This window comes from Phacochoerus africanus, chromosome 14 (assembly GCF_016906955.1).
Source record: "Phacochoerus africanus isolate WHEZ1 chromosome 14, ROS_Pafr_v1, whole genome shotgun sequence".
NCBI lineage: Eukaryota > Metazoa > Chordata > Mammalia > Artiodactyla > Suidae > Phacochoerus > Phacochoerus africanus.
The window spans coordinates 45748181-45772766 of record NC_062557.1 but is presented as its reverse complement, the minus strand read 5'-3'; the positions used below and the strand labels follow the sequence as shown (position 1 = coordinate 45772766).

General features: G+C 39.1%; 1 protein-coding gene across 1 annotated transcript in view; it reads right to left on the bottom strand.

Annotated features, from left to right (window-relative positions):
• EFCAB5 (EF-hand calcium binding domain 5) overlaps window positions 1–24586 on the bottom strand; it is a 96512-nt gene that overhangs the window by 60028 nt on the left and 11898 nt on the right. Inside the window, exons 2-4 of the mRNA XM_047758403.1 lie at window positions 20582–20738; window positions 17505–17553; window positions 12860–12930 (exon numbers count right to left, since the gene is read on the bottom strand). Of these exons, the coding sequence (XP_047614359.1) occupies window positions 12860–12930; window positions 17505–17553; window positions 20582–20738 (277 nt within the window). The remainder of the gene's footprint in view (window positions 1–12859; window positions 12931–17504; window positions 17554–20581; window positions 20739–24586) is intronic.

Genomic DNA, 24586 nt, shown 5'->3' with positions numbered 1-24586 from the left:
GACCCTCAAGAACAAACCAAGGCCATCAACACCTTGTCTTGGATTTCTAGCTTCTAGAACTGAGAAATTAAATTTCTGATGTTTAAGTCACCCAGTCCACTGTACTTTATTACAGCAGCCCTAGCAAACTAATACAAACAGTAAGGAAAGCTGATTAGACAGTTCTTTGATTTGTGTGTTTCTTACAGTTGAAGGCCACCAGGAAGACATATGCCAACTTGGAAGATAGTTTACCACAGACCCTTCCATTTTCCTGGCTTAAAATTTCCTCATTTCTTCCAAAGGTTTTCTCAGGTTGTTGCACAACATATTGCTGCCCCTACCTCCCAACAGCCATTATTCTTCCATATCTGTCCGTCTCTGTCATAGTTCAAAGAATGTGAAAAACAAAGTGATCAAAACAAAACACATCAAAATTACAAAATAGGAGTCCCCACTGTGATGCAGTGGGTTAAGAATCCTACTGCAGTGGCTCAGCTCGCTGTAGAGGCACAGGTTTGATCAGTGGGTTAAAAGGATCTGACATTGCTGCAGCTGTGGCATAGGTTGCACCTGCAGCAGCTCAGATTTAATCCCTGGCTTGGGGAACTTCCATATGTGGGGTGTGACCACTAAAAAAAAATTACAAAATGCAGCTGAGCTAGAGACAGAACAGAAAGCCACTAAGATGCATACCATTTCAGGGGAAATGCACAGCCTGGACTTAGCAGAATATGTTAAAGGAAAGACACAATCTTTGGCTACAGTTGATGAAGCCTCTCTATTTAATCTTTGAGCTGTGTTGGTTTGAAGATCTCAGATTGTCTGACTTATATAAAACAACTGTGCATAAAAAAGTGACCATCTCAAAGCAGACCACTTTGGGGCAAGAACAGAATGAATCCCAAAGAAGAGAATCTAGGCAGAGGCCCGGCCCTTATTTATACATAGCCTAAGGATGCACCAGGTCCTCAGTGTGGCAGAATCAAAACTTAACATACAAATCCCACTGTATAGTATTTGCAGTTTTTTATATAATTATCCTTAAATCCATTATATAATTCAGGTGTAGACCTCAGATTGCCTGAGGCCTGTGCCTATTGAAAGATGCTGTTGGGAAACTGACCCTCAACTTAATTGGCTGGATTGTTTTCACTTGTCCTTGGTGAGCAGGAAAATGCATGGCCATGGTTTTCTCAATGATCAAGTGGGAGATAAGGTCAAAGAAAAGCAAAGTAGACTCTTCAGTTAGGGTGACCAACTGCCTTACTTTGCCTGGGACTTTCCTGGGTTAGCACTGAAAAGTCCCATGTACCGAAAACCCCTCAGTTTCAGGCAAACTAGGATGATTTAAAACCCTCTACTTTGATTCATGCCAATGGTCTAATGTTGCGAGACATGTTTTTATAATATTTTCTTAGCCTCTTTGCTGAAAACTCCATCTCATCCTTCCTTACTTTGTCCCGTCTTCCAGCTTGAGAAACAGTCATGGTGATGGTAAATGACTTAAGCTTTAAGAACAAAGACCTAAGAGCATGGGTTATTTACGGGGTCAGCTGAATGAGGACATAATGCAATGGTCTAGCTGCACGGACCTGTGCACATTGGCACGCCCTCTGCACAAGCATGATATGTCCTCTAAAGAATAAGAGAAAGAGGAACCTCATGACCAAGTGGTTTATGAGTGGTAGTTAACAAAATATGCATTAGAAAAGAGAACCAAGGTGTAAACCTAGGCACACAGAGTTGCCACAAATAGGCTTGCCTTTTGCAGAAGCACAGCGAGGATTCTCTGAAATGCTATGCATAGATAGCTAACTCAAATGCTAATGATTCTTAAATGCCTATAGTTTAGAATAAAAAGTTTAACCATTTACCAGCTAAGTGACTTTTAAAATAATAAAAAAAAAACCTATATCCTGCACCTACAACCGCCTTTTCGCTTGACATAATCCTCAAGAGCACAATAAAAGCAGTGTGGTTTGTTGAGGCAGGGCTCTTGGTCCCTGAGACCTTGAGTCCCCCGGTTCCCACCTTTACTTAAGATAAATGTCTCTGTGTCTTGTTTTATGTTAACTTTCTTTCCTTAAGTTCCATAGCACCCTTTCTTAAGCCCCATCCTGCTGAGATGGTCTAATCCCTTCAGGGAACTTTGTGGATCCTCTGGAAGCATGCTGTGCTGTATCCTCTGAAAGTATCTGCAAAGGAAACTTTGCAATCTTTGTGTCTGTGGCATCTTTTCCATCCATTGGAACAAACATAAAAGTAAACTACATGGAGAGTTATTATTCTGTGGTATACATTCACCCATTCTTGATCCTTTGTTGCATTTAGATAATCACAAGATAAAGATAATGTTTGTTATAGACAGCTGGGAATGGTGAACACAAATGACAGCTTGAGTCATGATTCTGGTGCCTAGAATGAGAAGAACTGACAAGCAGGCCACATACTCCTAGAAATTAGTCCTTTAAAAGGATTCACTCTTGGAGTTCCTGTCATGGCTCAGTGGTTAACAAATCCGACTAGGAACCATGAGGTTGCATGTTTGATCCCTGGCCTAGCTCAAAGGGTTAAGGATCCGGCATTGCCATGAGTTGTGGTGTAGGTTGCAGAAGTGGCTTGGATCTGAGGTTGCTGTGGCTTTGGTGTAGGCTGGAGGCTACTGTTCTGATTTGACCCCTAGCCTGGGAACCTTCATATGCCGCGGGTGCAGCCCCAGAAAAGACAAAAAATTAAAACAATTAAAAGTTTTTTTAAAAATTAAAAAATAAAAGGATTCACTCTTGTCTGAGAAAGTTATACTTTTTTTTTTTTTTGTCTTTTTGCTATTCTTTGGGCCGCTCCCGCGGCACGTGGAGGTTCCCAGGCTAGGGGTCGAATCGGAGCTGTAGCCACTGGCCTACACCACAGCCACAACAACGCGGGATCCGAGCCGCGTCTGCAACCTACACCACAGTTCACGGCAACGCTGGATCGTTAACCCACTGAGCAAGGGCAGGGACCGAACCCGCAACCTCATGGTTCCTAGTCGGATTTGTTAACCACTGCTCCAACGGGAACTCCAGAAAGTTATACTTTGTATTACTTTGGAGGCAAGAGTTTAGGGGACTAACTGTGAAACAGCATAGGGAAAGACCATCAGTCCAGAGCCAATAGTATCAGTAGAAATATAAGTGTGTCAATCTCTGGAGCTCCCAAAGGTGGAGAAGGGTGATCTGCATTGTAAGAGGTCAGCCTCCTTCAGCTCCTCACTGTGGGGTCTCTGGGGGCTCTCCTCTACCTGAAGCTACCCTTACCCTTCTGTTCCACTAAAGGGCTTGTATATAGTCATCACCAATGGGTTAGCAATAAGAAAGGTCCTTGTGCATGGTGACACCCTCTTTTTCAGGTATAATTTCCCTCACCCCCCCCCCGAAATAATTACCCAGTAATTATTAAGAATTCCATCTTAGGAATTTTGAAACCAAGGACCCCAGCCACTTTATAAAATATAGTTTGTACTTGAAAAAAAAAAAAGAAAGAAAGAAAAAACAAAAAATGCGGAGTTCCCATCATGAATCAGCAGTTAACGAACCCGACTGGCATCCATGATGACGTGGGTTTGATCCCTGGCCTCAGTGGTTAAGGATCTGGCATTGCCATGAGCTGTGGTGTAGGTCACAGATTTGGCTCGGATCCCTTGTGGCTGTGGCTATGGTGTGGGCTGGCAGCTGTACCTCCAATTAGACCCTAGCCTGGGAATCTCCGTATGCCGCGGGTACAGCTCTAAAAAGAAAAAAGTAAGTAAATAAATAAATAAAAAAAAATAAAATAAAATATCTCTTGTATTTGGAAAATGGGTTCCAAGTTCCAAACAACCATTCAACTTATAGAAACTTTTTTTGGAGAGGGACATACAGCCATTTGTGGGACTATCATTAAAAAATTATGGACACTTTTTGGAGTTTACTGGTTACTTAGCTGGTTAAGGATCCAGTGTTGCCGCTGCTGTGTCATGGTTTTGATTCCTGGCCCAGGAACTTCTGCTTGTTGTGGGTATGGCCAGAAAAATAATTATGGGCACTTTTTTGACAGCTCAAGCTAACCTTTGCCTTAAAACGTACCAGGAAAAATTTAGACATGCTCAACTTTCAGACTTCTCTTGAAATAGATTATTAGTAAATTCTTTACCAAAACAAAGAGAATTTGTGGAGTACAAAAAGTCCAGGAAATTAAAGTTCCCAGGTGGCCTAGAGGTTAAGGATCCAGCCTTGTCACTGCTGTGGCTCAGATCACTGCTGTGGTGCTGGTTTGATCCCTGGCCCGGGAACTTCCACATGCCCTGGGCGCTGCCAAAAAAAATAAATAAATAAAAGTCCAGAAAATTAAAAAGAACCCTCCTACCTAAAAAGTTAACTACAATTTCTGTAAACACATTAGTGATGTTTAAATAAAACAAATATACTTGAAATGGTTTTCTTCTGTTGATAAACAGATCAACCAATCAGTGAACGAAGGGGTAGATTCTCCGTAAGGTTGAAATCTGGGAATTTCAGGAGGGAGCCACCTATCAGCATCTGCTTACTCCCAGCCTGAACACAAAACAGTGCAATTAGTTTTGCTAAAGGGAGCCCACCAAAATCTAAGGATGAAGACTTCTGTTCCTTTTCAAATTTGTATAAACGCAAAGCTGCTTGAACAATTTAGCCTCCATGTTAAAATGATACATATGATAAGTATTGTTTCCTAGAAGGAGTTAGCCTTTGGGAACCAGAGTATTAAAAGATTTTAAAATAAGCTTGACACTCTCCCAAAACATATTTCTTATATCTCTAAATATCCCAAAACATATTTCTTATATGTCTAAATATTCAACTTATAACCAAAACAATCTCAAATAAACCAGCACATTTTATGTTTAAAATTGTTTCTGTAAATATATAAATGTTTAAAGAATTATTTTTAAGGTTCTTTTTAAAGTAAGGAGACACAAGGTGGAGATACATGACAAGAGGAAGAAATTTAAAACTCATGAACACACACCAGTCAGAATGGCCATCGTTAATAAGTACAAATAACAAATGCTGGAGAGGATATGGAGAAAAGGGACCTCTCCTACATTGTTGGTGGGAATGTAAATTGGTAAAACCACTATGGATAATGATATGGATGCTCCTCAGAAAACTAAATATAGAACCACCATGTGATCCAGCAATCCCACTCCTGGGCATTTATCTGGACAAAACTTTCATTCAAAAAGATATGTGCACCCCTATGTTCATAGCAGCACTGTTCACAATAGCCAAGACATGGAAACAACTTAAATGACCATCGACAGATGAATGGATTAAGAAGATGTACATATACATAATGGAATACTACTCGGCCATTAAAAAAAAATAATGCCATTTGCAGCAACATGGACACAGCTAGAGATTTTCATACTAAATGAAGTAAGTCAGAAAGAGAAAGACAAATATCATATAATATCACTTATATTTGGGATCTAAAATATGGCACAAATGAACCTAACTACGAAACAGAAACAGACTCACAGATCTAGAGAACAAACTTGTGGTTGCCAAGGGGGAGGGGGAGGAAATGGGATGAATGGGAGTTTGGGGTTAGTAGATGCAAACAATTACTTTTAGAATGGATGATAAATGAGGTCCTACTGTATAACCCAGGGAACTATATCCAGTCTCCTGGGATAGACCATGATGAAAAAGAATATTAAAAAAGAATGTGTAAAACTCATGAACACCAGATGAGCTTCCTACTTGAAACTTGGCCCACTGAAGTCTCATTTTCCTTTTACTATGCATCCCTCAGCAGTATAATAATAATATAATAATTCATAATGTTTTGCAACTGTTCATTGATTTGGCATGTGTCCTTCATCTACTTATATTTTGATCCTACCATTCCCTGTATCCTATTCTGGTTTCATCCGTGTATGTATGCATGCACACATGTGCACACACACATGCACGTGTGTGCACACGCACACATACGCACAAACATAAATGCCTTCATATACCCACAGGCACACCCCCATACCACAATGCATTATTTGGCCCTCAAGGAAAGAATACAGCTCTAATTTTGACATCTTTCCTAGAACAAAGAGTAAATAGTATATACTTTAAAAGACTAGAAGTAATAATTCTAAAATTGTTACTTTCTGCCTTTATTTACTAGAATAAGATAGATGAAAAGTAAGAGAGGTGATAGCAAAAAGATCGTCTGTTCATTTATCCACCGGAAAACAGATATGCCAGAAAAAGCATGTGGCATGTTGAAGAATCTGTAACCATTCATTCTCTCCACTTTTCTTTTTCTCTATATTATTATTCAGTGACTCCATTTTCTCCAGACATGCCCCATCCCAGATGCTAATTACACTGTTGATTACAAACCATCAGAGGGGCAATTGGATGGCATAATATCTCCGCTGGGTGGCACTTGTGTGTAATTGCTTGACGTTAAACTCGACATTTACAATTTCAGTTTCTTCCAGTTCGTTGAGTGCTGACAAAATAGCCTTACAGCACATTTTTTTTAAAAGCAAGTATTCCATTCATGTTGTACACATAAAACTTATACACCATTGTCACCGTGATAAAAAATAAATTTAAAAAGTGCTAGTGTTCTAAACACTACTTCAATGTCAGATGACAGGTCTTGAAGATTTATGGATCAGATAATTAAATACTTTCCGTAAGTATTTCTATACAACTAATACATTATTGGTTTCTGTTGATGTAACAGCTCTTCAACCTAATGAAAGTACCTGAAGATGTGCTGTTAGCACTTCAGGAAGAGAAGTTGGGAAATGTCAGAAAAACTACTACCAATAGCTCAAACCACCCATTAAAACAGAAATTTACTTATATACACATACACACACATACATCTACAAAGGTATTATGTAGAATGCTAATGAGTTTGTATCAAGTATATATTACCCTTACCCATTTTCTTCATTAATTACATGGATTTACACACGTATGTACATACATATGTAAAACATATATGTATCATATATAGATATATACATGTATGTATCCATATATGATATGTGTATATACATACGCATATATATAATACGTGTGTATATATATTATGTATATGCATATGTATACATTTGTTGAATTAATTAAAATGAGGGGAGAAAAGTAAAATTTCGGACTTCGTAATATTCAATACCAGAAAAAAACTAAGCAATGTCTATATTGTTTTGAGGTGAAAAGAAAATGTGGCTCAATTCCAATACACCCATCCAAGACACTTTTAGAGGCAATACACGGGCATTTTCAACATTAAAGAAGTCAGAAATATAGCACCCTTGTGACCTTCATGGTCACATAAATAATAAATTTAGCCAATTAAGAGATTATCCAAAATTAATAACTCAGGGAGTTCCCATTGTGGTTCATCGGCTATGAACTCCACTTATATCCATGAGGATGAGGGTTCAATCCCTGGCCTTGTTCAGTAGGTTAAGGATCCAGCATTGCCAGTGAGCTGTGGTGTAGGTTACAAATGTGGCTCAGATCTCGTGCTGCTTGGCTGTGGTGTAGGCCAGCAGCTGTAGTTCCAATGTCACCCCTAGCCTGGGAACTTCCATATGTTATGGGAGTGGCCCTAAAAAAGAAAAAGAAAAAAACAACTCAGGAATAGCAAAGCCTTTGTAAAAGTATAGGAAGTGAATCTCAAAGCCACTTAAATATTAAACTAAAACGAATCAACTCTGGAAAATGTAATTACAGAAAGGAGAGCAAATGGTATAAATCTGCATGAAATAAAAATGATAAAATAACCAATTAAAATTGGGAAACACAACAAGAAACAAAGATAGGAACACAGAAGGAAATAGTAAACACCTTCACCTTTTACAGTAGGGTGTCAACTGTTAGAATTGAAATATGTGATTTAAAAAAATAAATGACTGCAACCTTTTCTAATCTTTATCATATTGTTTTTTCTTTTTTTTTTTTTAGGGCTGCATCTGCTGCATATGGAGGTTCCCAGGCTAGGTGTCTAAGCAGAGCTACAGCTGCCAACCTACACCACAGCCACAGCAATGTGGGATCCAAGTTGGATCTGCGACCTACACCACAGCTCAGTGGATCCTTAACCCACTGAGCAAGGCCAGGGATCGAACCTGAGTCCTCATGGTTCCTTGTTGGATTCATTTCCACTGCACCATGACAGGAACTCCTGCTTTTTCTTTTCTTTTCTTCTTTTTTTTTTCTTTTCAGGGCTGCACCTGCGGCATATGGAAGTTTCCAGGCTAGGGGTCGAATTGGAGTTGCAGCTGCTGGCCTACGCCATAGCCATAGCAACGCAGGGCCCTTAACCCACTGAGCAGAGCCAGGGATCAAACGTGTATCCTCACGGATGACAGTCGGGTTCGTTGTTGTGAGCCACAATGGGAACTCCCATATTGTCTTTTCTTAGAATGATTTTAAAATTACTTTTTGAATATATGTTCAATTTCAGTAATTCCCTTATTTTTACTCTGATTGCTGTTGAAATCAAGTACAATTAAATGTTTTTTAATTTAAAGTAATTACAATTTTATAACAGAATTTACAATCATCTACATTGCTTTATACCCATCTATCTACTGAGGCATGACATATAAAGCTGTATTAAATGATGTTCATCTAAAAGTAATAGTGGTTATTTCTGGGTAAAAGATTTATGATAATTTAAAAATCCCCATCTTTGCCCTTTTATGAGTTATTTGAATTCATTTTTTGGACATGATAATTTTTACAAAACCAAATGATTTTTTCTTAGAAAAATATTCCATGGTGTTAATAAGAATTAATTCTAGGTTATGGAAATACACACATTGTTATTCTACTTTTATATTTATCTTTGTTTTAAAAATTCTTCACCCCACTGCATTCTTCAAAATTTTAAGACTATAACTTCTCATCTGAGTAGACATTTAGTAGCATTCCATAAAATTAGATGTAAGATTTTGACCTAAGAATTACTAAATAGAATTTTAAAAAATTTCCAGGCGTTCCCATCGTGGCTCAGCAGTTAACGAACCTGACTAGCATCCATGAAGACACAGGTTCGATCCCTGGCCTCACTCAGTTGGTTAAGGATCTGGCGTTGCTGTGAACTGTGTTGTAGGCCTTGGATGAAGCTCTGATCCCGAGTTGCTTGGCTCTGCCATAGGCTGGCGGCTACAGCTCCAACTGGGCCCCTAGCCTGGGAACCTCCATATATGCCGTGGTACAGTCCTAAAAAAAAAAAGAAAACTAAAGAAAAAAAAGGATACAAAAAATTTCCAAATGACTAGGCTTATGTAATGTTAGAATCTGTTATTTTCCAGTTTTATTACATAATGATCAGAAAATATAACATGTCATATTTCTGATTTTTGAAACTTATAAAGTTTTCTTGGTGGCCTATTTATGGTAAATTTTGATAAATATTCCATGAAAAGTGGGCGAGGGTCACCATAGGGTGACTGAAGTTCTATACATACTAATATAATGTCTTACTGGCGGTATAATAGGTTCTTTTTATCCTTATTCATTTATTTATTTATTTATTTTTGTCTTTTTATGGCTGCTCCCATGGCACATGGAGATCCCCAGGCTAGGGGTCAAATCAGAGCTGTAGCTGCTGGCCTACGTCACGGCCAAAGCAACACAAGATCCAAGCCACATTTGCGACCTATACCACAGCTCACGGCAACACCAGATCCTTAACCCACAGAGCGAGGCCAGAGACTGAACCTGCGTCCTCACAGATGCTAGTCGGATTCATTTCCGTTGAGCCACGACGGGAATTCCTATATCTTCATTTATTTTTTGCCTTTTTGACTTATCAAATACTTAAAAAAATGTTTCGTTACTTCACGCCATATGTAAAAATGAACTCAAAGATCTGTGAATCTGTTTCTGTTTTGTAAATAAGTTCATTTGTATCCTTTTTATTAGATTCCACATATAAGTGATATATGATATTTGTCTTTCTCTGACTTATTTAGTATGAGACTCTCTATGTATGGTTACCAAAGGGGAAACGTGGGGGGAAGAGAGAAGTTAGGAGTTTGGGATTAACCTATACACACTACTATATATATACAATAGATGACTAATAACGATCCACTGTACAGCACAGGGAACTCTACTCAATAATCTGTAATAACTTATATGGAAAAAGAATCTGAAAAAGAATGTATAAATATAGAGAGAGAGAGCATGAGAGAGTTTTCATTGTGGCTTAGCAGGTTAAGAACTCAACTAGTGTCCATGAGGATGCAGGTTTGATCTCTGGCCTTGCTCAGTGGGTTAAGGATCTGGCATTGCCATAATCGTAGGTCACAGATGCAACTCAGATCCTGTGTTTCCGTGGCTGTGGCATAGGCTGGCAGCTGCAGCTCAGATTTAACTCCTAGATTGGAAACTTCCATATGCCGGAGGTGCAGCCCTAAAAAGAAAAAAAATACACTTTTCTATTTTAGAAAACTATTTCTAGTTTTCTAAAATGAATCTATATTACTTTTTTTTTTTTTTGTCTTTATGCCTTTTCTAGGGCCGCTCCCGTGGCATAGGGAGGTTCCCAGGCTAGGGGTCTAATAGGAGCTGTAGCTGCTGGCCTACACCAGAGCCACAGCAACACCAGATCCAAGCCTCATATGCAACCTATACCACAGCTCACGGCAATGCCGGATCCTTAACCCACTGAGCGAGGCCAGGGATCGAACCCGCATCCTGTGGATACCTGTCAGGTTCTTAACCCACTGATCCACAATGGGAACTATTGAACCATTTTAATACTCTGGTTTATTCTTCTGCATATTTTCCTTTGAGTAGCTTTTCTCACAAGATTTTAATTTATAGAGATGACTGAGTGTTGGCATGGGAAAGCTAATGCCATTGAAAGATTTTCTATTACAGTTCCAAGAGAGGGGAGCATGCCGTGCCATGCAAAGTGACAGACAGAGCACCAGGAGGCAGAAGCAAGAGAAAGTGGAAAGCCAGAGCCTTTATTGGAAAGGTAAACAGTTTAGGATTGGCAGTTTGAATAATCCCAGCAGGCTCTGGGGCATAGGGGCAGTCCCTAGCTATCTGTATCTGGCCCTGGGTTGATTTAGGGTAGGGGAAATATTCACTCGGTGAGTGAGATTTAAATAAGGACATGGTTCAGAGTATGTGCTTTGGATCACAGAGGAGGTATAAGCAACTTTGGCAATTAGTTTGGCCCTGTGACTAATAGATGCCAAAAGACCAACAGAGAATACTAAAAAAACAGAACATAGTTGAGACAGGATTGCCAGATTCTTATCCATATGGTAACCATTTCAAGAAGGATTCCAGAAATCCTTCATATAGAACTTTGAAATTGTAAACAGTCATCACCTTCAATGGAGCAGGGTTTTAGGAGAGGAGAAAGCTATCTTGATCTAGACTCAGAGAAAAACAAGAGGAACTAGAGGAAGAACATGAAAAAATATAAAAGCAGGCTATGTAAGACTTAGGACCCGGGGTACAATTAAGCTGCCTTTTTTTTTTTTTTTTAGGGTTGCACCCACAGCATATGGAGTTTCCCAGGCTAGGGGTCCAATTAGAGCTATAGCCACCGACCTAGGCCACAGCCACATCAGATCCGAGCTGAATCTGCAACCTACACCACAGCTCATGGCAATGCCGGATCTTTAACCCACCCACTGAGTGAGGCCAGGGATCGAACCTGCAACCTCATAGTTCCTAGTCGGATTCGTTTCCACTGAGCCACAATGGCAACGCCTAACTGCTTCTTTTTAAATTAATTTTTATTTTTAGTTGAAATATAGTTGATTTACAATGTTGGTATGCAGCAAAGTGATTCAGTTATATATATTTATCCTTTTTCAGATTCTCTTCCCTTATAGGTTATTACGAAATATTTAGTTCCCTGTGCTACCCGGCAGGTCCTTGTTGGTTACCTATTTTATATATAGTGGTGTATATATGTTAATCCCAAACTTCTAAATTGCTTGTTTCGCTTATTCCATTACAACAGAATTGTACTTTCTCAGTAGATTTTGAAGACAAACTGCCTGAATACAAATTTCCCCAACTCCACTGACTGTGAGACGTTGCAGAAGTTACTTAACCTTCCCATACCTCGAGGTCTTCTTCGATAAGAGTAAGATAAGATTTGCTGGGATTACCTGAGTTAATATATGGATAGTGTTCTGGAATCTGAAATAGGGCACAAATGAACCTATCTAAAAAACAGAAACAGACTAACAGACATAGGGAACAGACTTGTGGTTGCCAAGGGGGAAGTGGAAGGGAGTAGGATGGACGGGGAGTTTGGGTTAGTAGATGCAAACTATTCTATTTAGAATGGATAAGCAATGAGGTCCTACTGTATAGCACAGGGAACTATATCCAGTCTCTTGGGATAGACCATGATGGAAAAGAATATAAGAAAGAGAATGTAAATATATATGTATGACTGGGTCACTTTGCTTTACAGAAATTGGCACAACATTGTAAATTAGCTATACTTTAATTTAAAAAAATACGTGGATAGCTTTGGACAGTGTCTGGCCCATAGAAAATGCTTTGTAAGTTTTAGACTTCATTATTATTTGTATAACCAGATTTCACTGAATGTAAGAAGCTAGTGTTTCTTTATCTTACCCAAAGGTGTCAATGGAAGTTTTTCACATACATAATGAGTACCGCTGATTCAAAGTTGCCATTGATTATAAAATGTAACCTAACTTTAAATTGCGTACCTTAGAATCAGTAAAGTAGGTTATTATGCCTTCATTTAATTTAACTCTAAGTTAATGTATGTATGATAGCCACCAAAAGACAATTGAAACTGGCAAAATAATTTGATTCAAATAATGAATACTGTAACTTACCTCTATAAATTCCATTTTGTTCAATCTTGGCTCCATTGAGTTAGCAATATCCAATTGTTGGCAGCATGTTTCTAATTATGGAATAAAGGTTATTTGAGAGTTAGTTTGGTTGTAATATATTCATATTAAAGTACTCCAAAAGAACATAAAATTCCTAATGTCCATTAATATTTATAATAGAGTAAATGATATAGAGTTGGGTAACATTCTAATTCTTACAAAATTATTATTTTTTCCTGGCTTATGTTTAGCCACAGAACTCATTAAAAAGAACATGCCTACATTTTTAATGACCACATCAAGATAAAGCAGACGCAAATAGGCACGTCAATAGCATAAGAGACTACAAAAGTATTTGTGTTGGTTTATGCAAGCACTTACACCAACACATCCTAAAACACAACACTTCCACAAACTTTCTTTTAAAATACTTTATTTTGTCTTTAAATAGATAATATATGAATATGTTCTTTTGGTAAAAGATTCAAATAGTAGAAAACATAAGCATCAAAACTTGAAAATGGGGAGTTTCTGTCGTGGCTCAGTGGTTAACGAATCCAACTAGGAACCATGAGGTTGCAGGTTCGATCCCTGGCCTTGCTCAGTGGGTTAGGGATCCGGAGTTGCCGTGAGCTGTGGTGTAGGTCACAGACGTGGCTCGGATCCTGCATCACTATGGCTGTGGTGTAGGCCAGTGGCTACAGCTGTGATTGGACCCCTAACCTAGAACCTCCATATGCCTCAGGAAGTGGCCTTAGAAAAGGCAAAAAGACAAAACAAAAAACTTGAAAATGTACCTTTTCCCTTACCCCCTACCAGCACTCTCACTCCCCTTTATCCCAGAAGTAACCACTGTCCATGGTTTATTGTCACCCTTCCACAACCCTTCTACGCATTCATATGAACGTATGTATATATACATATATATCTTTTGTTTTCTACACATAAATATTATCATATTGATCTGCAACTTGCTTTTTTTGCTTAACCAATTATCTTATAGAACTTTTCAAATAGGATCTGGAGCTCAGAGGGCAGGTTTGGGATGGAAATAGGAAGGAGGGTCAGCCGAAGTCATGGGTTTAAATGTGTATACTGTGTAAAGTAATAGAGCCAAAAAGAAAACACTTGAAAATAATATTAGGGTGCAAATAAAAGAAGAACCAAGAAATAAAAATTTTAAGAAGTGATCAAAAATAAAAGAAATATTGGAGTTTCCCTTGTGGCTCACCAGGTTAAGAAACCAACTAGTATCTACGAAGATGCAGGTTAGATCCCTGGCCTTGCTTAGTGGGTTAAGGATCCAGAATTGCCACAGTCTGTGGCATAGGTCACAGATGTGGCTTGGATCCAGCTTTGCTGTGGCTGTGGTATAGGCTGGTGGCTGGGGCTCTGATTTGACCCCTAGCCTAGAAACTTCCATAAATAAATAATAAAAAAGAAAAACAAAAGAAAAACCGGAATTCCCTTCATGGCACAGTGGAAACAAATCTGACTAGAATCCATGAGGATAAGTGTTCGAGCTCTGGCCTTGCTTAGTAGGTTAAGGATCCAGCATTGCTGTGAGCTGTGGTGTAGGTCACAGACGCAGTTTGGATCCGGAGTTGCTGTGGCTTTGGCATAGACTGGCAGCTGTAGCTCTGATTTGACCCCTAGTCTGGGAACTTCCATATGCTGTGGGTACGTCCCTAAACAGAAAAAAGAAAAAAAAAAAAAAAGGAAGGAAGAAAAATCAAGAGATAATAATATCACAAAAGCCAAGAAAAAAGAGTTTCATGGGTTACAGAGTGATCAATAATGGTGAATATAGCAGTTAGGTCAAATAAAGATTTTTTTTTTTAAACCTCCACTTGTTATGACAATTATATGATCCTTATTGACCTTACCAAGAAGCAAACACATAAATTGTATGAAAGCTCCTGATGAAATAATTTGGCACAACATCATAAGTCAACTATACTTTAATAATAATAATAATGAAAAGAGTTAATACACTGGTTTCCTCTCCTAATTCTAAGAGTAACTCTTCCTGGAGTTCCCATTGCAGCTCAGTGGTAATGAACGCGACTAGTATCCATGAGGACCTGGGTTTGATCCCTGGCCTTGCTCAGTAGGTTAAGAATCCAGCATTGTGGTCAGCTGTGTGTAGGTCACAGACACGGCTTGGATCTGGTGTTGCCGTGGCTGCGGCATAGGCTGGCTCCAATTTGACCCTTAGCCTGGGAACTTCCATATGCCACAGGTTCCGCCCTAAAAAAAAAAAAGTAACTCTTCCTATCTAATATGGGCTGGCACATAAAAAGCTTCTTTAGTCACTCTTGATTTTTGTTAATGATTTATTGTAAGATATCAGTTATTATCGTAAGAGGACTGTATAAACTTTAGTATAAATTTACACATTTGATGCTCTTATCCCAATTCCAGACTTTCCCTTTCAAGCTCTGTAAGATTATGCAAGCCCAACTGTTTTCTTATCAGTAACAGTTGTTATTAAGTGTATGTGTCTGCCCCTTGGCTGGACTTAGAGCAACTTAAGGACAGGAAACATGTCTTAGTCTGCTTTGCATCCTCTACTCCATCACAGTATCTAGAACTAACTGAGGGCTCAATAAATAATGAATGAATGAATGGCACATAAAATAAATACTACATAGCATAGGAGGTGAGAGGAGAAACAATCGCTGTCAATCCAGAATGATCTGGAATTTCTCTAATTTTATCACAATCTCAAATAGAGCTCTCTTAATACATTCCTTCTGTACCCATGTCAAAAACTGAATGAATAAAAGAAGTTATTTCAAAGACTTTTTGAAAGAGGAATTGTGGTTGTGCTGACTGTGAAGAATTATAGTTTTTAGATAGGCTGGGAACAGGTAGAAGGAGGGAGAAAACATTACCTGTCAGGCCCAAAGCATGTTTGGGGACCAGTGATTGGGAAGATGGGAAGCATATTTTATTTTAAAAAGTGGTAACAGATTTCAGACAATCTGTTGTTATTACTGTAATAAAGTGGTCCAAAAAACAAAAAACAATTGAGGAGTTCCCGTCCTGGTGCAGTGGTTAACGAATCCAACTAGGAACCATGAGGTTGCAGGTTCGATCCCTGCCCTTGCTCAGTGGGTTAACGATCCGGCGTTGCTGTGAGCTGTGGTGTAGGTCGCAGATGCGGCTCGGATCCTGCGTTGCTGTGGCTCTGGTGTAGGCTGGCAGCTACAGCTCTGATTCGACCCCTAGCCTGGGAACCTCCATATGCGGCGGGAGCGGCCCAAGAAATGGCAAAAAGACAAAAAACAAAAAACAAACAAACAAAAAACCAATTGAATATGAATTACGCAAATGTCGGAGCCCAAACTCTAGTTCTTTATTCAACAAGTTAGAACTTTTTGCTTAATCTCCTATGAAGAAACTTTCCTGAAAACAAAATCATCAAAACCTGTGGTTCTTCATAGGTATGGTACTGTCTCCCTTTTCTCTCAGTGAACATGGTGGAAATTTCTAGGTGAGTTTTTGTTGCTACAGTGATGGGGAGTAGAGGCAGGAGTAGAACTCCTGCAATTTCTGCACAACAAAGATTTTCTCTCACCTGTCAGACATTTCAGTAGATGAAAAAGTTGCTTGGAATAATTTTGAGTCTAGAATCTAACTCTATTTTACGTATAAACACGGAGTATAATTTTTCTGTTGAATTTTCCAAGAATGTAACTACTATGAAAATTTGAAAGAGAATTGTACTTTGCTTCACTTTGGAACTTTGCCAGGAGTTGTTCCCCATTTTATAAAATCATATCATTGAAGGTAATATCCTAAATTGCATCTGAACTCCATTATAACACACTTGTGTTAGTCTGCATTTGCAGGTTTTCCTGTTCATGGGGATTCTACATATATATGACTATTTGTTCATTTTGCCTTTATCTCAAAATGTCAAATACAAGGAAAATGGTTGATTGGATATAATTTTACTTCTCTTATATCTAAACGTTCATTATAAATAGGAACAAATGTCTAAATATTCCATATGTATTTTAGCAAAGTTGTAACTGAGCACTTATATATTGAAATACAGTAATAATTTTCTTATGTCTTTCTTTGTATTTCTTCTTTATATCACTGTTTGGACATATCATTCTTTTAAAATTCTTTGTATGTAAGTAACATTGTCTAGGAATTTGATAGGATAATAAAGGATTATTACAAAATATTTGTAATAAAATGAAGCACTCAACTGAAGGAATTAAAAGATCACTGATTGTGTTTCTGCTTTTCTACATTCTCCATCTGGAAAGAGCAAAAGAGCTTGAGCCTATCTGTAAGAGCTTTGAATAACATCTGTCTCAATATTGACTCTTCACCTTTTTTTTTTTTTTTTTTTAATTTTATCGCCACACCCATGGCATACGGAATTTCTTGGGCCAGGGATTGAATCCGAGCCACAGCTATGTCCTACACTGCAGCTGTGGCAACTTTGATCCACTGCCTGGAATCGAACCTGTACCTCTGCAGCGACCCAAACCGCTGCAGTTGGATTCTTAATCCATTGTGCCACAGTGGGAACTCCTTGACTCTTCTTCTTAATTTAGAATCCCCTTTCTCAAAAAGAAAAAAAGGAGAAAAATATAAGCACTGAAGTAAGAGGCAGGCTTACCAAGCTGGAAATCTGGATTTTGGAAAAATTCATGAAGAGCATTCTGAATCTTCAAATCAAAGAAAAGAGATCATATATTAACTTTTCAATTACCATATATGTAGTATTTTAGACTAAAAGCCATTCATAGTCTTTCAATTTAAATCCTGGGTAATTCTTCCAACCCAAGGACAGAAATAGTAATAATTAACATCTAATGCATAGTATACTTCAAAATACATAAAATGCTTTTGCATATATTTCCTCACTGGTTTCAAACCTTTTCTGTGAAATCTAGGATACTGAGAGGATCCCATTTTGCCCCCTCAGACACTGGGCATAATGGAGCTAAGGCACTTTTGGCAACCAGTGTGACAATCCAAAGAAGCCTCTATAATTCCTTGTTCTTCAATTACTAAAATCCAAAATTTCAGAGCTCTTCTTGGTCCATTTAAAAACTAGACTTTATTTTTCAGAGCAGTTTTAGGTTCACAGCAAAACTGAACAGAATGTACAGAGTCCATATACTCTCTGTTCCCCCAAATACACAGCTTTCCCCTACTATCAATATCCCCCAGCACAGTGGTACCTTTGTTACAATCAATGAACTTACACTGAAACATCATAACCTGAAGTCCATAGTTTACATTAGCGTTATATATTCTATTGGTTTTGAAAATTATATGATGACGTTTCCATAATTATGATATCATACAGAATTGTTTTACCACCTTAAAACTCCTCTGTGCTCTGCCTATTCATCCCTGTTTCTGTCCCACTCCCACCCCTCAGTCCTGGAAACCACTGATGTTTTCACTGTCTCCAGAGTTTTACCTTTTCTGGACTGTTATAGAGTTAGAATAATTCAGTATATAACCTTTTCAGATTAGCCCCTTTCACTTAGTAATATGCATTTAAGATTCTTCCATGTTGGAGTTCCCGTCGTGCCTCAGTGGTTAACAAATCCGATTAGGAACCATGATGTTGCAGGTTCGATCCCTGGCCTCGCTCAGTGGGTTAAGGATCCGGCATTGCCATGAGCCATGGTGTAGGCTGCAGACGCGGCTTGGATCCCACCTTTCTGTGGCTCTGGCATAGGTGGTGGCTGCAGCTCCAATTCGACCCCTAGCCTGGGAACCTCCATATGCCACAGGAGCGGTCCAAGAAATGGCAAAAAGACAAAAAAAAAAAAAAAAAGATTCTTCCATGTCTTTTCATGGCTTGATAGCTCATTTCTTTTTAGCACTGAATAATATTACATTATCTGGATATACCACATTCATTTATTCATTTACCCATTGAAGTATATCTTGGTTGCTTTCAAGTTTTATTAATTATGAATACAGCTATATAAACAACTGAGTGTAGGCTTTTGTGTGGACATAAATTTCCAACTCCTTTGAGTAAATACCAAGGACTACGATAGCTATATCGTAAGATAAGAGTATGTTTAAAGAGACGGACAAACTGTCTTCCAAAGTGGCCACACCATTTTGTATTTCTACCAACAATGAATGAGAATTTCTGTTGTTGCACAGCTTTGCTAGGATTTGGTGTTGTCAATATTCTGGGTTTTGACATTCTGATAGGTGTGTAGTGGTATCTTACTGCTGTTATAATTTGCATTTCCTTGATGACATATGTTGAACATCTTTTCATATGCTTATTTGCCATCTGTATATATTTGGTGATGTATCTGTTCAGGTCTTTTGCCCATTTTAAAATGTTATTTGTTTCCCTATTGTTGATTTTATGAGTTCTTTGTATATTTTGGAAAATTTTTCTTTATCAGATATATCTTTTGCCAATATTTTCTCCCAGTCTATGGCTTGTCTTCTTTGGTCCATTTTTAGCAACTCACTTTGAACTGAAAATATGCTTGGCATTATATTTAACCAATAATTATTCTCACATTTATGTACATTTAAGAAACCAGGAGTTCCTGTCGTGGCGCAGTGGTTAACGAATCTGACTGGGAACCATGAGGTTGCAGGTTCAATCCCTGGCCTTGCTCAGTGGGTTGGGGATCTGGCATTGCCGTGAGCTGTGGTGTAGGTCGCAGATGCGGCTCTGATCCCACGTTGCTGTGGCTCTGGCGTAGGCTGGTGGCTACAGCTCCGATTGGACCCCTAGCCTGGGAATCTCCATATGCCGCAAGAGCGGCCCAAGAAATGGCAAAACGACAAAAAAGAAAGAAAGAAAGAAAGAAACCATATTTAACTCTTAGAGTACAGTTGTTTTCTGCAGCTAAGAGACATGGTCTCTTAGCTCACAGAAGTAATTAGTCACAAACATACAAAAAACAAATGAAAGCCATGCCTGTCTGCAATGAAGAGTTTGTGAAATTTAGCCAGAGTCAATATTTTGGAAATATATCTAGCATTTTCTTTTTTTCTTTTCCTCCCTCCCTCCCTTTCTTTCTTTCTGTTTAGGACCATACCTGCGGCATGTGGAAGTTCCCAGATCAGAGAATTGGAGCTGCAGCTGAGGCCTATACCATAGTCACAGTAACTCCAGATCCAAACCTCATCTGCAAACTATGCTGCAGCTTGTAACAATGCTAGATCCTTAACCCACTGAGCAAGGCCAGGAATCGAACCTGCATCCTCACAGAGGGAACACTGGGTCCTTAGCCCACTGAGCCACAACAGGATCTCCTAGAATTTTCTTTTTAATATTCAAGAGAAAGCTGGAGAAATCAATTTTCATGAGCCAAACAGGTCAAGAATTGACTTAACCTCAGCAAGACCGAAAATTTATTTATTTTTGCTTTTTAGGGCCGCACCTGTGGCACATGGAGTTCCCAGGCTAGGGGTAGAAGTGGAGCTACAGCTGCTGGCCTACACCATAGCCACAGTAACACAGGATCCAAGCCACATCTGTGACTCAGACCATAGCTCATGGCAACACTGGATCCCCAACCCACTGAGTGAGGCCAGGGATCAAACACGCATCCTCATGGATACTAGTTGGATTTGTTTCCACTGTGCCACACCAGGAACTCCAGGACTGAAAATTTAGAGGGAAGGCTCTAGTGCTCTGCAATCACCCTTTTGTCACCCACTCCACGTACCCTTCACAGTTACTGTCTTTCTTACCACTATCATAGGAATCATTCCTTTGGGGTCTAGAATCCATTCATTGAACTGCTCCAGCAGAGCATGTTTCCGTGTGTTGGCCACCTTGACTTTGACTTCATTTATGGATTCTCTTTGTTCTCGTTTCTGTTTAATATTCTCCTTCATCTTGGATACTCTGAAGAATGTAGAAATAGAAGACATGTTGGAGTTCCTGTTGTGGCTCAGTAGTTAGCAAACCTCACTGGCATCCCTGGGAACGTGGGTTCGATCCCTGGCCTTGTTCAGTGGGTTGAGGATCCAGCGTTCCCATGAGGTGTAGGTCACAGACGTGGCTCAGATCCTGCATTGCTGTAATTGTGGCGTAGGCCAGTAGCTGCAGCTCCGATCTGACCCTTAGCCTGGGAATCTCCATATGCCGCAGGTGCAGCCCTAAAAAGACAAAAAAAAAAAAAAAAAGGAAGAAAAAAAGAAAAAGAAATGGAAGACATGTTGAATTAAGACCATTGGATTTGATGCAGATTGCTCAAATGGCAGAGTACAAGAGTTCAGACTCTCTTTTAAACTTTGTACCTGTCTTCTCTCATGACCTCTGCCTTGATGAAAGCCTGCAGTGATCCTTCTTTCCCCAGCATATACTGAATATGGCATTACTCATAAGCTGCCTATTATTTGGCTTTTTATAGAGGTAGGCTTTTTTTTTTTTTTTTACCCAACTAAATACCATACTTATGAAATGCTAAGAAGAGCCCTATAAGATGCCACATATACCCTAAAAACAAAGTTAAGCACACTAAGGCCTTAAGGTGGTAGGCCTCTTTTCCCCTGGCTACAGAAATCATCTTGGAAGGACTCTGATTCCAAGTCTAGGGTGGAAGCCTGGAAATTGCATTTATAGTAAGCATCTCAGGTAATTCTATTGCCTTGGACCCAACTTGTGGTTTCTGTCTAGGAATATTTACTGCCAATTTCCTTCACCCAGCCAGAGTCAAGTACTTTTGACAGCTTCTGAGCATAATAGTTACCTATTATATACTCAGACAGAGTTGCATCATCCAGGTTGAAAATAGGGGAAGAAATGTGATTTTATTGTTCCTATGTTTAACATTCCTGTTAGGACTTCAAAACCCTAGAACTGGTTTTGATCGAAACACCAAAATGGCCCAGAATAATGAAAATAGTGGCTGGCTTCAAATAAAATTTTTCAAATAATGTTTGAGGCAGGTCTTCATCTTTCAAAGAAGAAAGACTAAGGCAATCTGACAGATTTTGAAATGCAAAAGAATTCTCAGTAAGAACTGGTAAATTGGATATCTCTAATAATGCAAAAGAAACAACTAAAATCTAAGTCTTTACTTAATGGCCATATAAGGCCTTCACAATTCTCTGAGAAAATAAGCCTTCAAAAATAAACTTTGAAGTTTGGAAATAAAAACGGGCAAGTTGTTTAACAGTGCAGAAGGGCTTACTTCTGAAGTGCCGGAAGACTAGCTAGCTTTTGAAAGGAAGTGCGAAGTTCCTCTGATGGAACTACAAAGCAGCCAAACCTCCACCACTTAGCTCAGAAGCCCCAGTCCCTTCCTCAGCTGGCTTTCTTTCTGTTTTTCCTCCACTTTCTCTCCTCTCCCGTTTCCCCTCTCTCCCTCTCCTATTCTGTGTCTATGTCTTTTAGCTTTTATTCATTATCCACTCATTCGAACTCACCAAGTCAGTTACTCATTCACTCATTACGCAAACATTTATTGAGCACCCACTATGGATTCTGCCTTTATAAAGCTTAGGGTCCAATGCAGAACAGATAAGTAAATGATATTGTGTAATAAGTATTGGGTGTCTCCAGATTCTCATGTTTATTAATCAAGGTGGATTAACAAAATTGGATTTCTGTCACGTTTCTGTCTGCCTGAAAAGGCTTCCTCCCTCTCTTTGTTTGGCTAGATCCCCCATATCCTTTAGGTCTCAGCTCAGACATCATTTCCTCCCTCTTACTAATGCCCACATTTGGAAATAAAACTTAGTTTTGTGCTTCAGGGCCGCTGCACATGAGACTCCCAAATATGATCCAGATGGATTTTAACTGACTATGTAACTCATTCAGGGACTGAATAAAATTCCTCTTTTGTGATCTGCTTTATCTAAAACATGAGGATATCTAAATTAATCAACAGAATTGTATAACACCCAAAACTCTTAACTTTGGGTAGTATAGGGTAGACATAACCTGCAAGCAGATTCCAAGTATAAATTCACATGAGGAGACTGAAAAGGAAGTAAAAGGCAAAGATGATCACAAATTCTTCCCATTCCTGTATGCATGTCTGTTTGTATGCAACGTAACTTTGCAGCTCCCTATTTCTGTATCCCTTGTGGCTGGCTGTGGTCATGTGACTTGCTTTGGCCGATAGGCCATTAGCAAATATGATTAAAGTATAAAGTTGAAAAGTGCTATAAATTAAATCACAATAAAACTGGAAAAAAAGAAAGGAAAAAGGCTTAAATATTGGGGCTTGCCCTCTTTTGCTGGACTTAAGAGCTCTTCCACTACCACCTTGGAAATGAGCCTAGGCTAGCCTGCTGGATGATGATCCAGTTACCCCCCTTGCTTTTACCACCAATAGTCAGTCAACTAACAGAAAAATGACTACAGCTGTCAATTGCCATTTTGTTGCAAAGTATGAGTGCAACTGATATTATGTGGAGGAGAGATAAGCCAAGAGCCCAGTCCAAAGTCACCAACCCACTAAATCACAAGGGAACAAATGTTTATTGATGCCACTAAATTTTGAGGTATGTTGTTATGTAGCAAGAGCTAACTAATAAAATCAGTTTCCCCATTTTAACAAGTGTTTTGAGATCTTTTAAAGAAACAAACAGTAGGAGTTCCTGTTGTGGCTCAGGATAACGAACGTGGCTAGTATCCATGAGGATGTGGGTTCCATCCCTGGCCTCGCTCAGTGGGTTAAGGATCCAGTGTTGCCATGAGCTGTGGTGTAGGTCACAGATGTGGCTAGGATCCTGCGTTTCTGTGGCTGTGGTGTAGGCTGGCAGTTGTAGCTCCGATTTGACCCCTAGCCTGGGAATTTCCATATGTTGCAGGTGTGCCCCCCCAAAAAAAGACAGAGAGAGAAATACAGTATAAACTAACCAATTAAAGAATAGAAGTCAAAATGCTTCTCTACCCTAGTTGTGACAATCCAAATTTTATCCATCCATTCACGCCATGTTAGGAAAATCTACCCCCTTAGAGCATTTGCCTAGATTATATCAGAACTGAATGTTGTGTTTCATAAAAACTGGTTCTAACCAGCTTAAGTGGATAATGACCATGAACTTTGAGTGACCCCAGTACACCAGACCATTCCTAACATAACTGAAGACTCTTTCTTGACTGCTGAACAATAGGATTTGTTTTTTTTTCCTGTCTTTTTAGGGCCGCACCCACAGCATATGGAAGTTCCCAGGCTAGGGGTAGAATCGGAGCTGTACCCGCTGGCCTTACACCACAGCCACAGCAACTCAGGATCCAAGCTGCATCTGCAACCTACACCACAGCTCACAGCCACACCGGATCCTTAACCCACTGAGCAATGCCAGGGATTGAACCTGTTTCCTCATGGATTTGTTTCTGCTGAGCCACGACGGGAACTCCTAGGATTTGTTTTAATCAATCATGTACAAACCTATGGACACATTCTGTCTCTGTATGGTGTGATCATCTTCAGTCGTAGTAAGTATAACCACTATAAATCTCCCTTCCTAATGGTTAAAAACTCTTGAATTTTTCCCCTCTGCAAACTAGTCAGTGACTTCTTCATTGGTGTATACTCCTTTGCTGGCAAGTTAATAAATTCAGTTTTCGTTTGTTAGTTTTTAAGCTCGAATGGTCTTCATCTCACAAAGCTAAATTGGACTTCTTGCCATTCCTGGAGCATGTCCCTATCATTCCTGTAATGAGTAGTCCTATAAAAATACATACATGATACACGCCTACTTAATTATTATACTTAATTCTTATTTTCTTCTGTT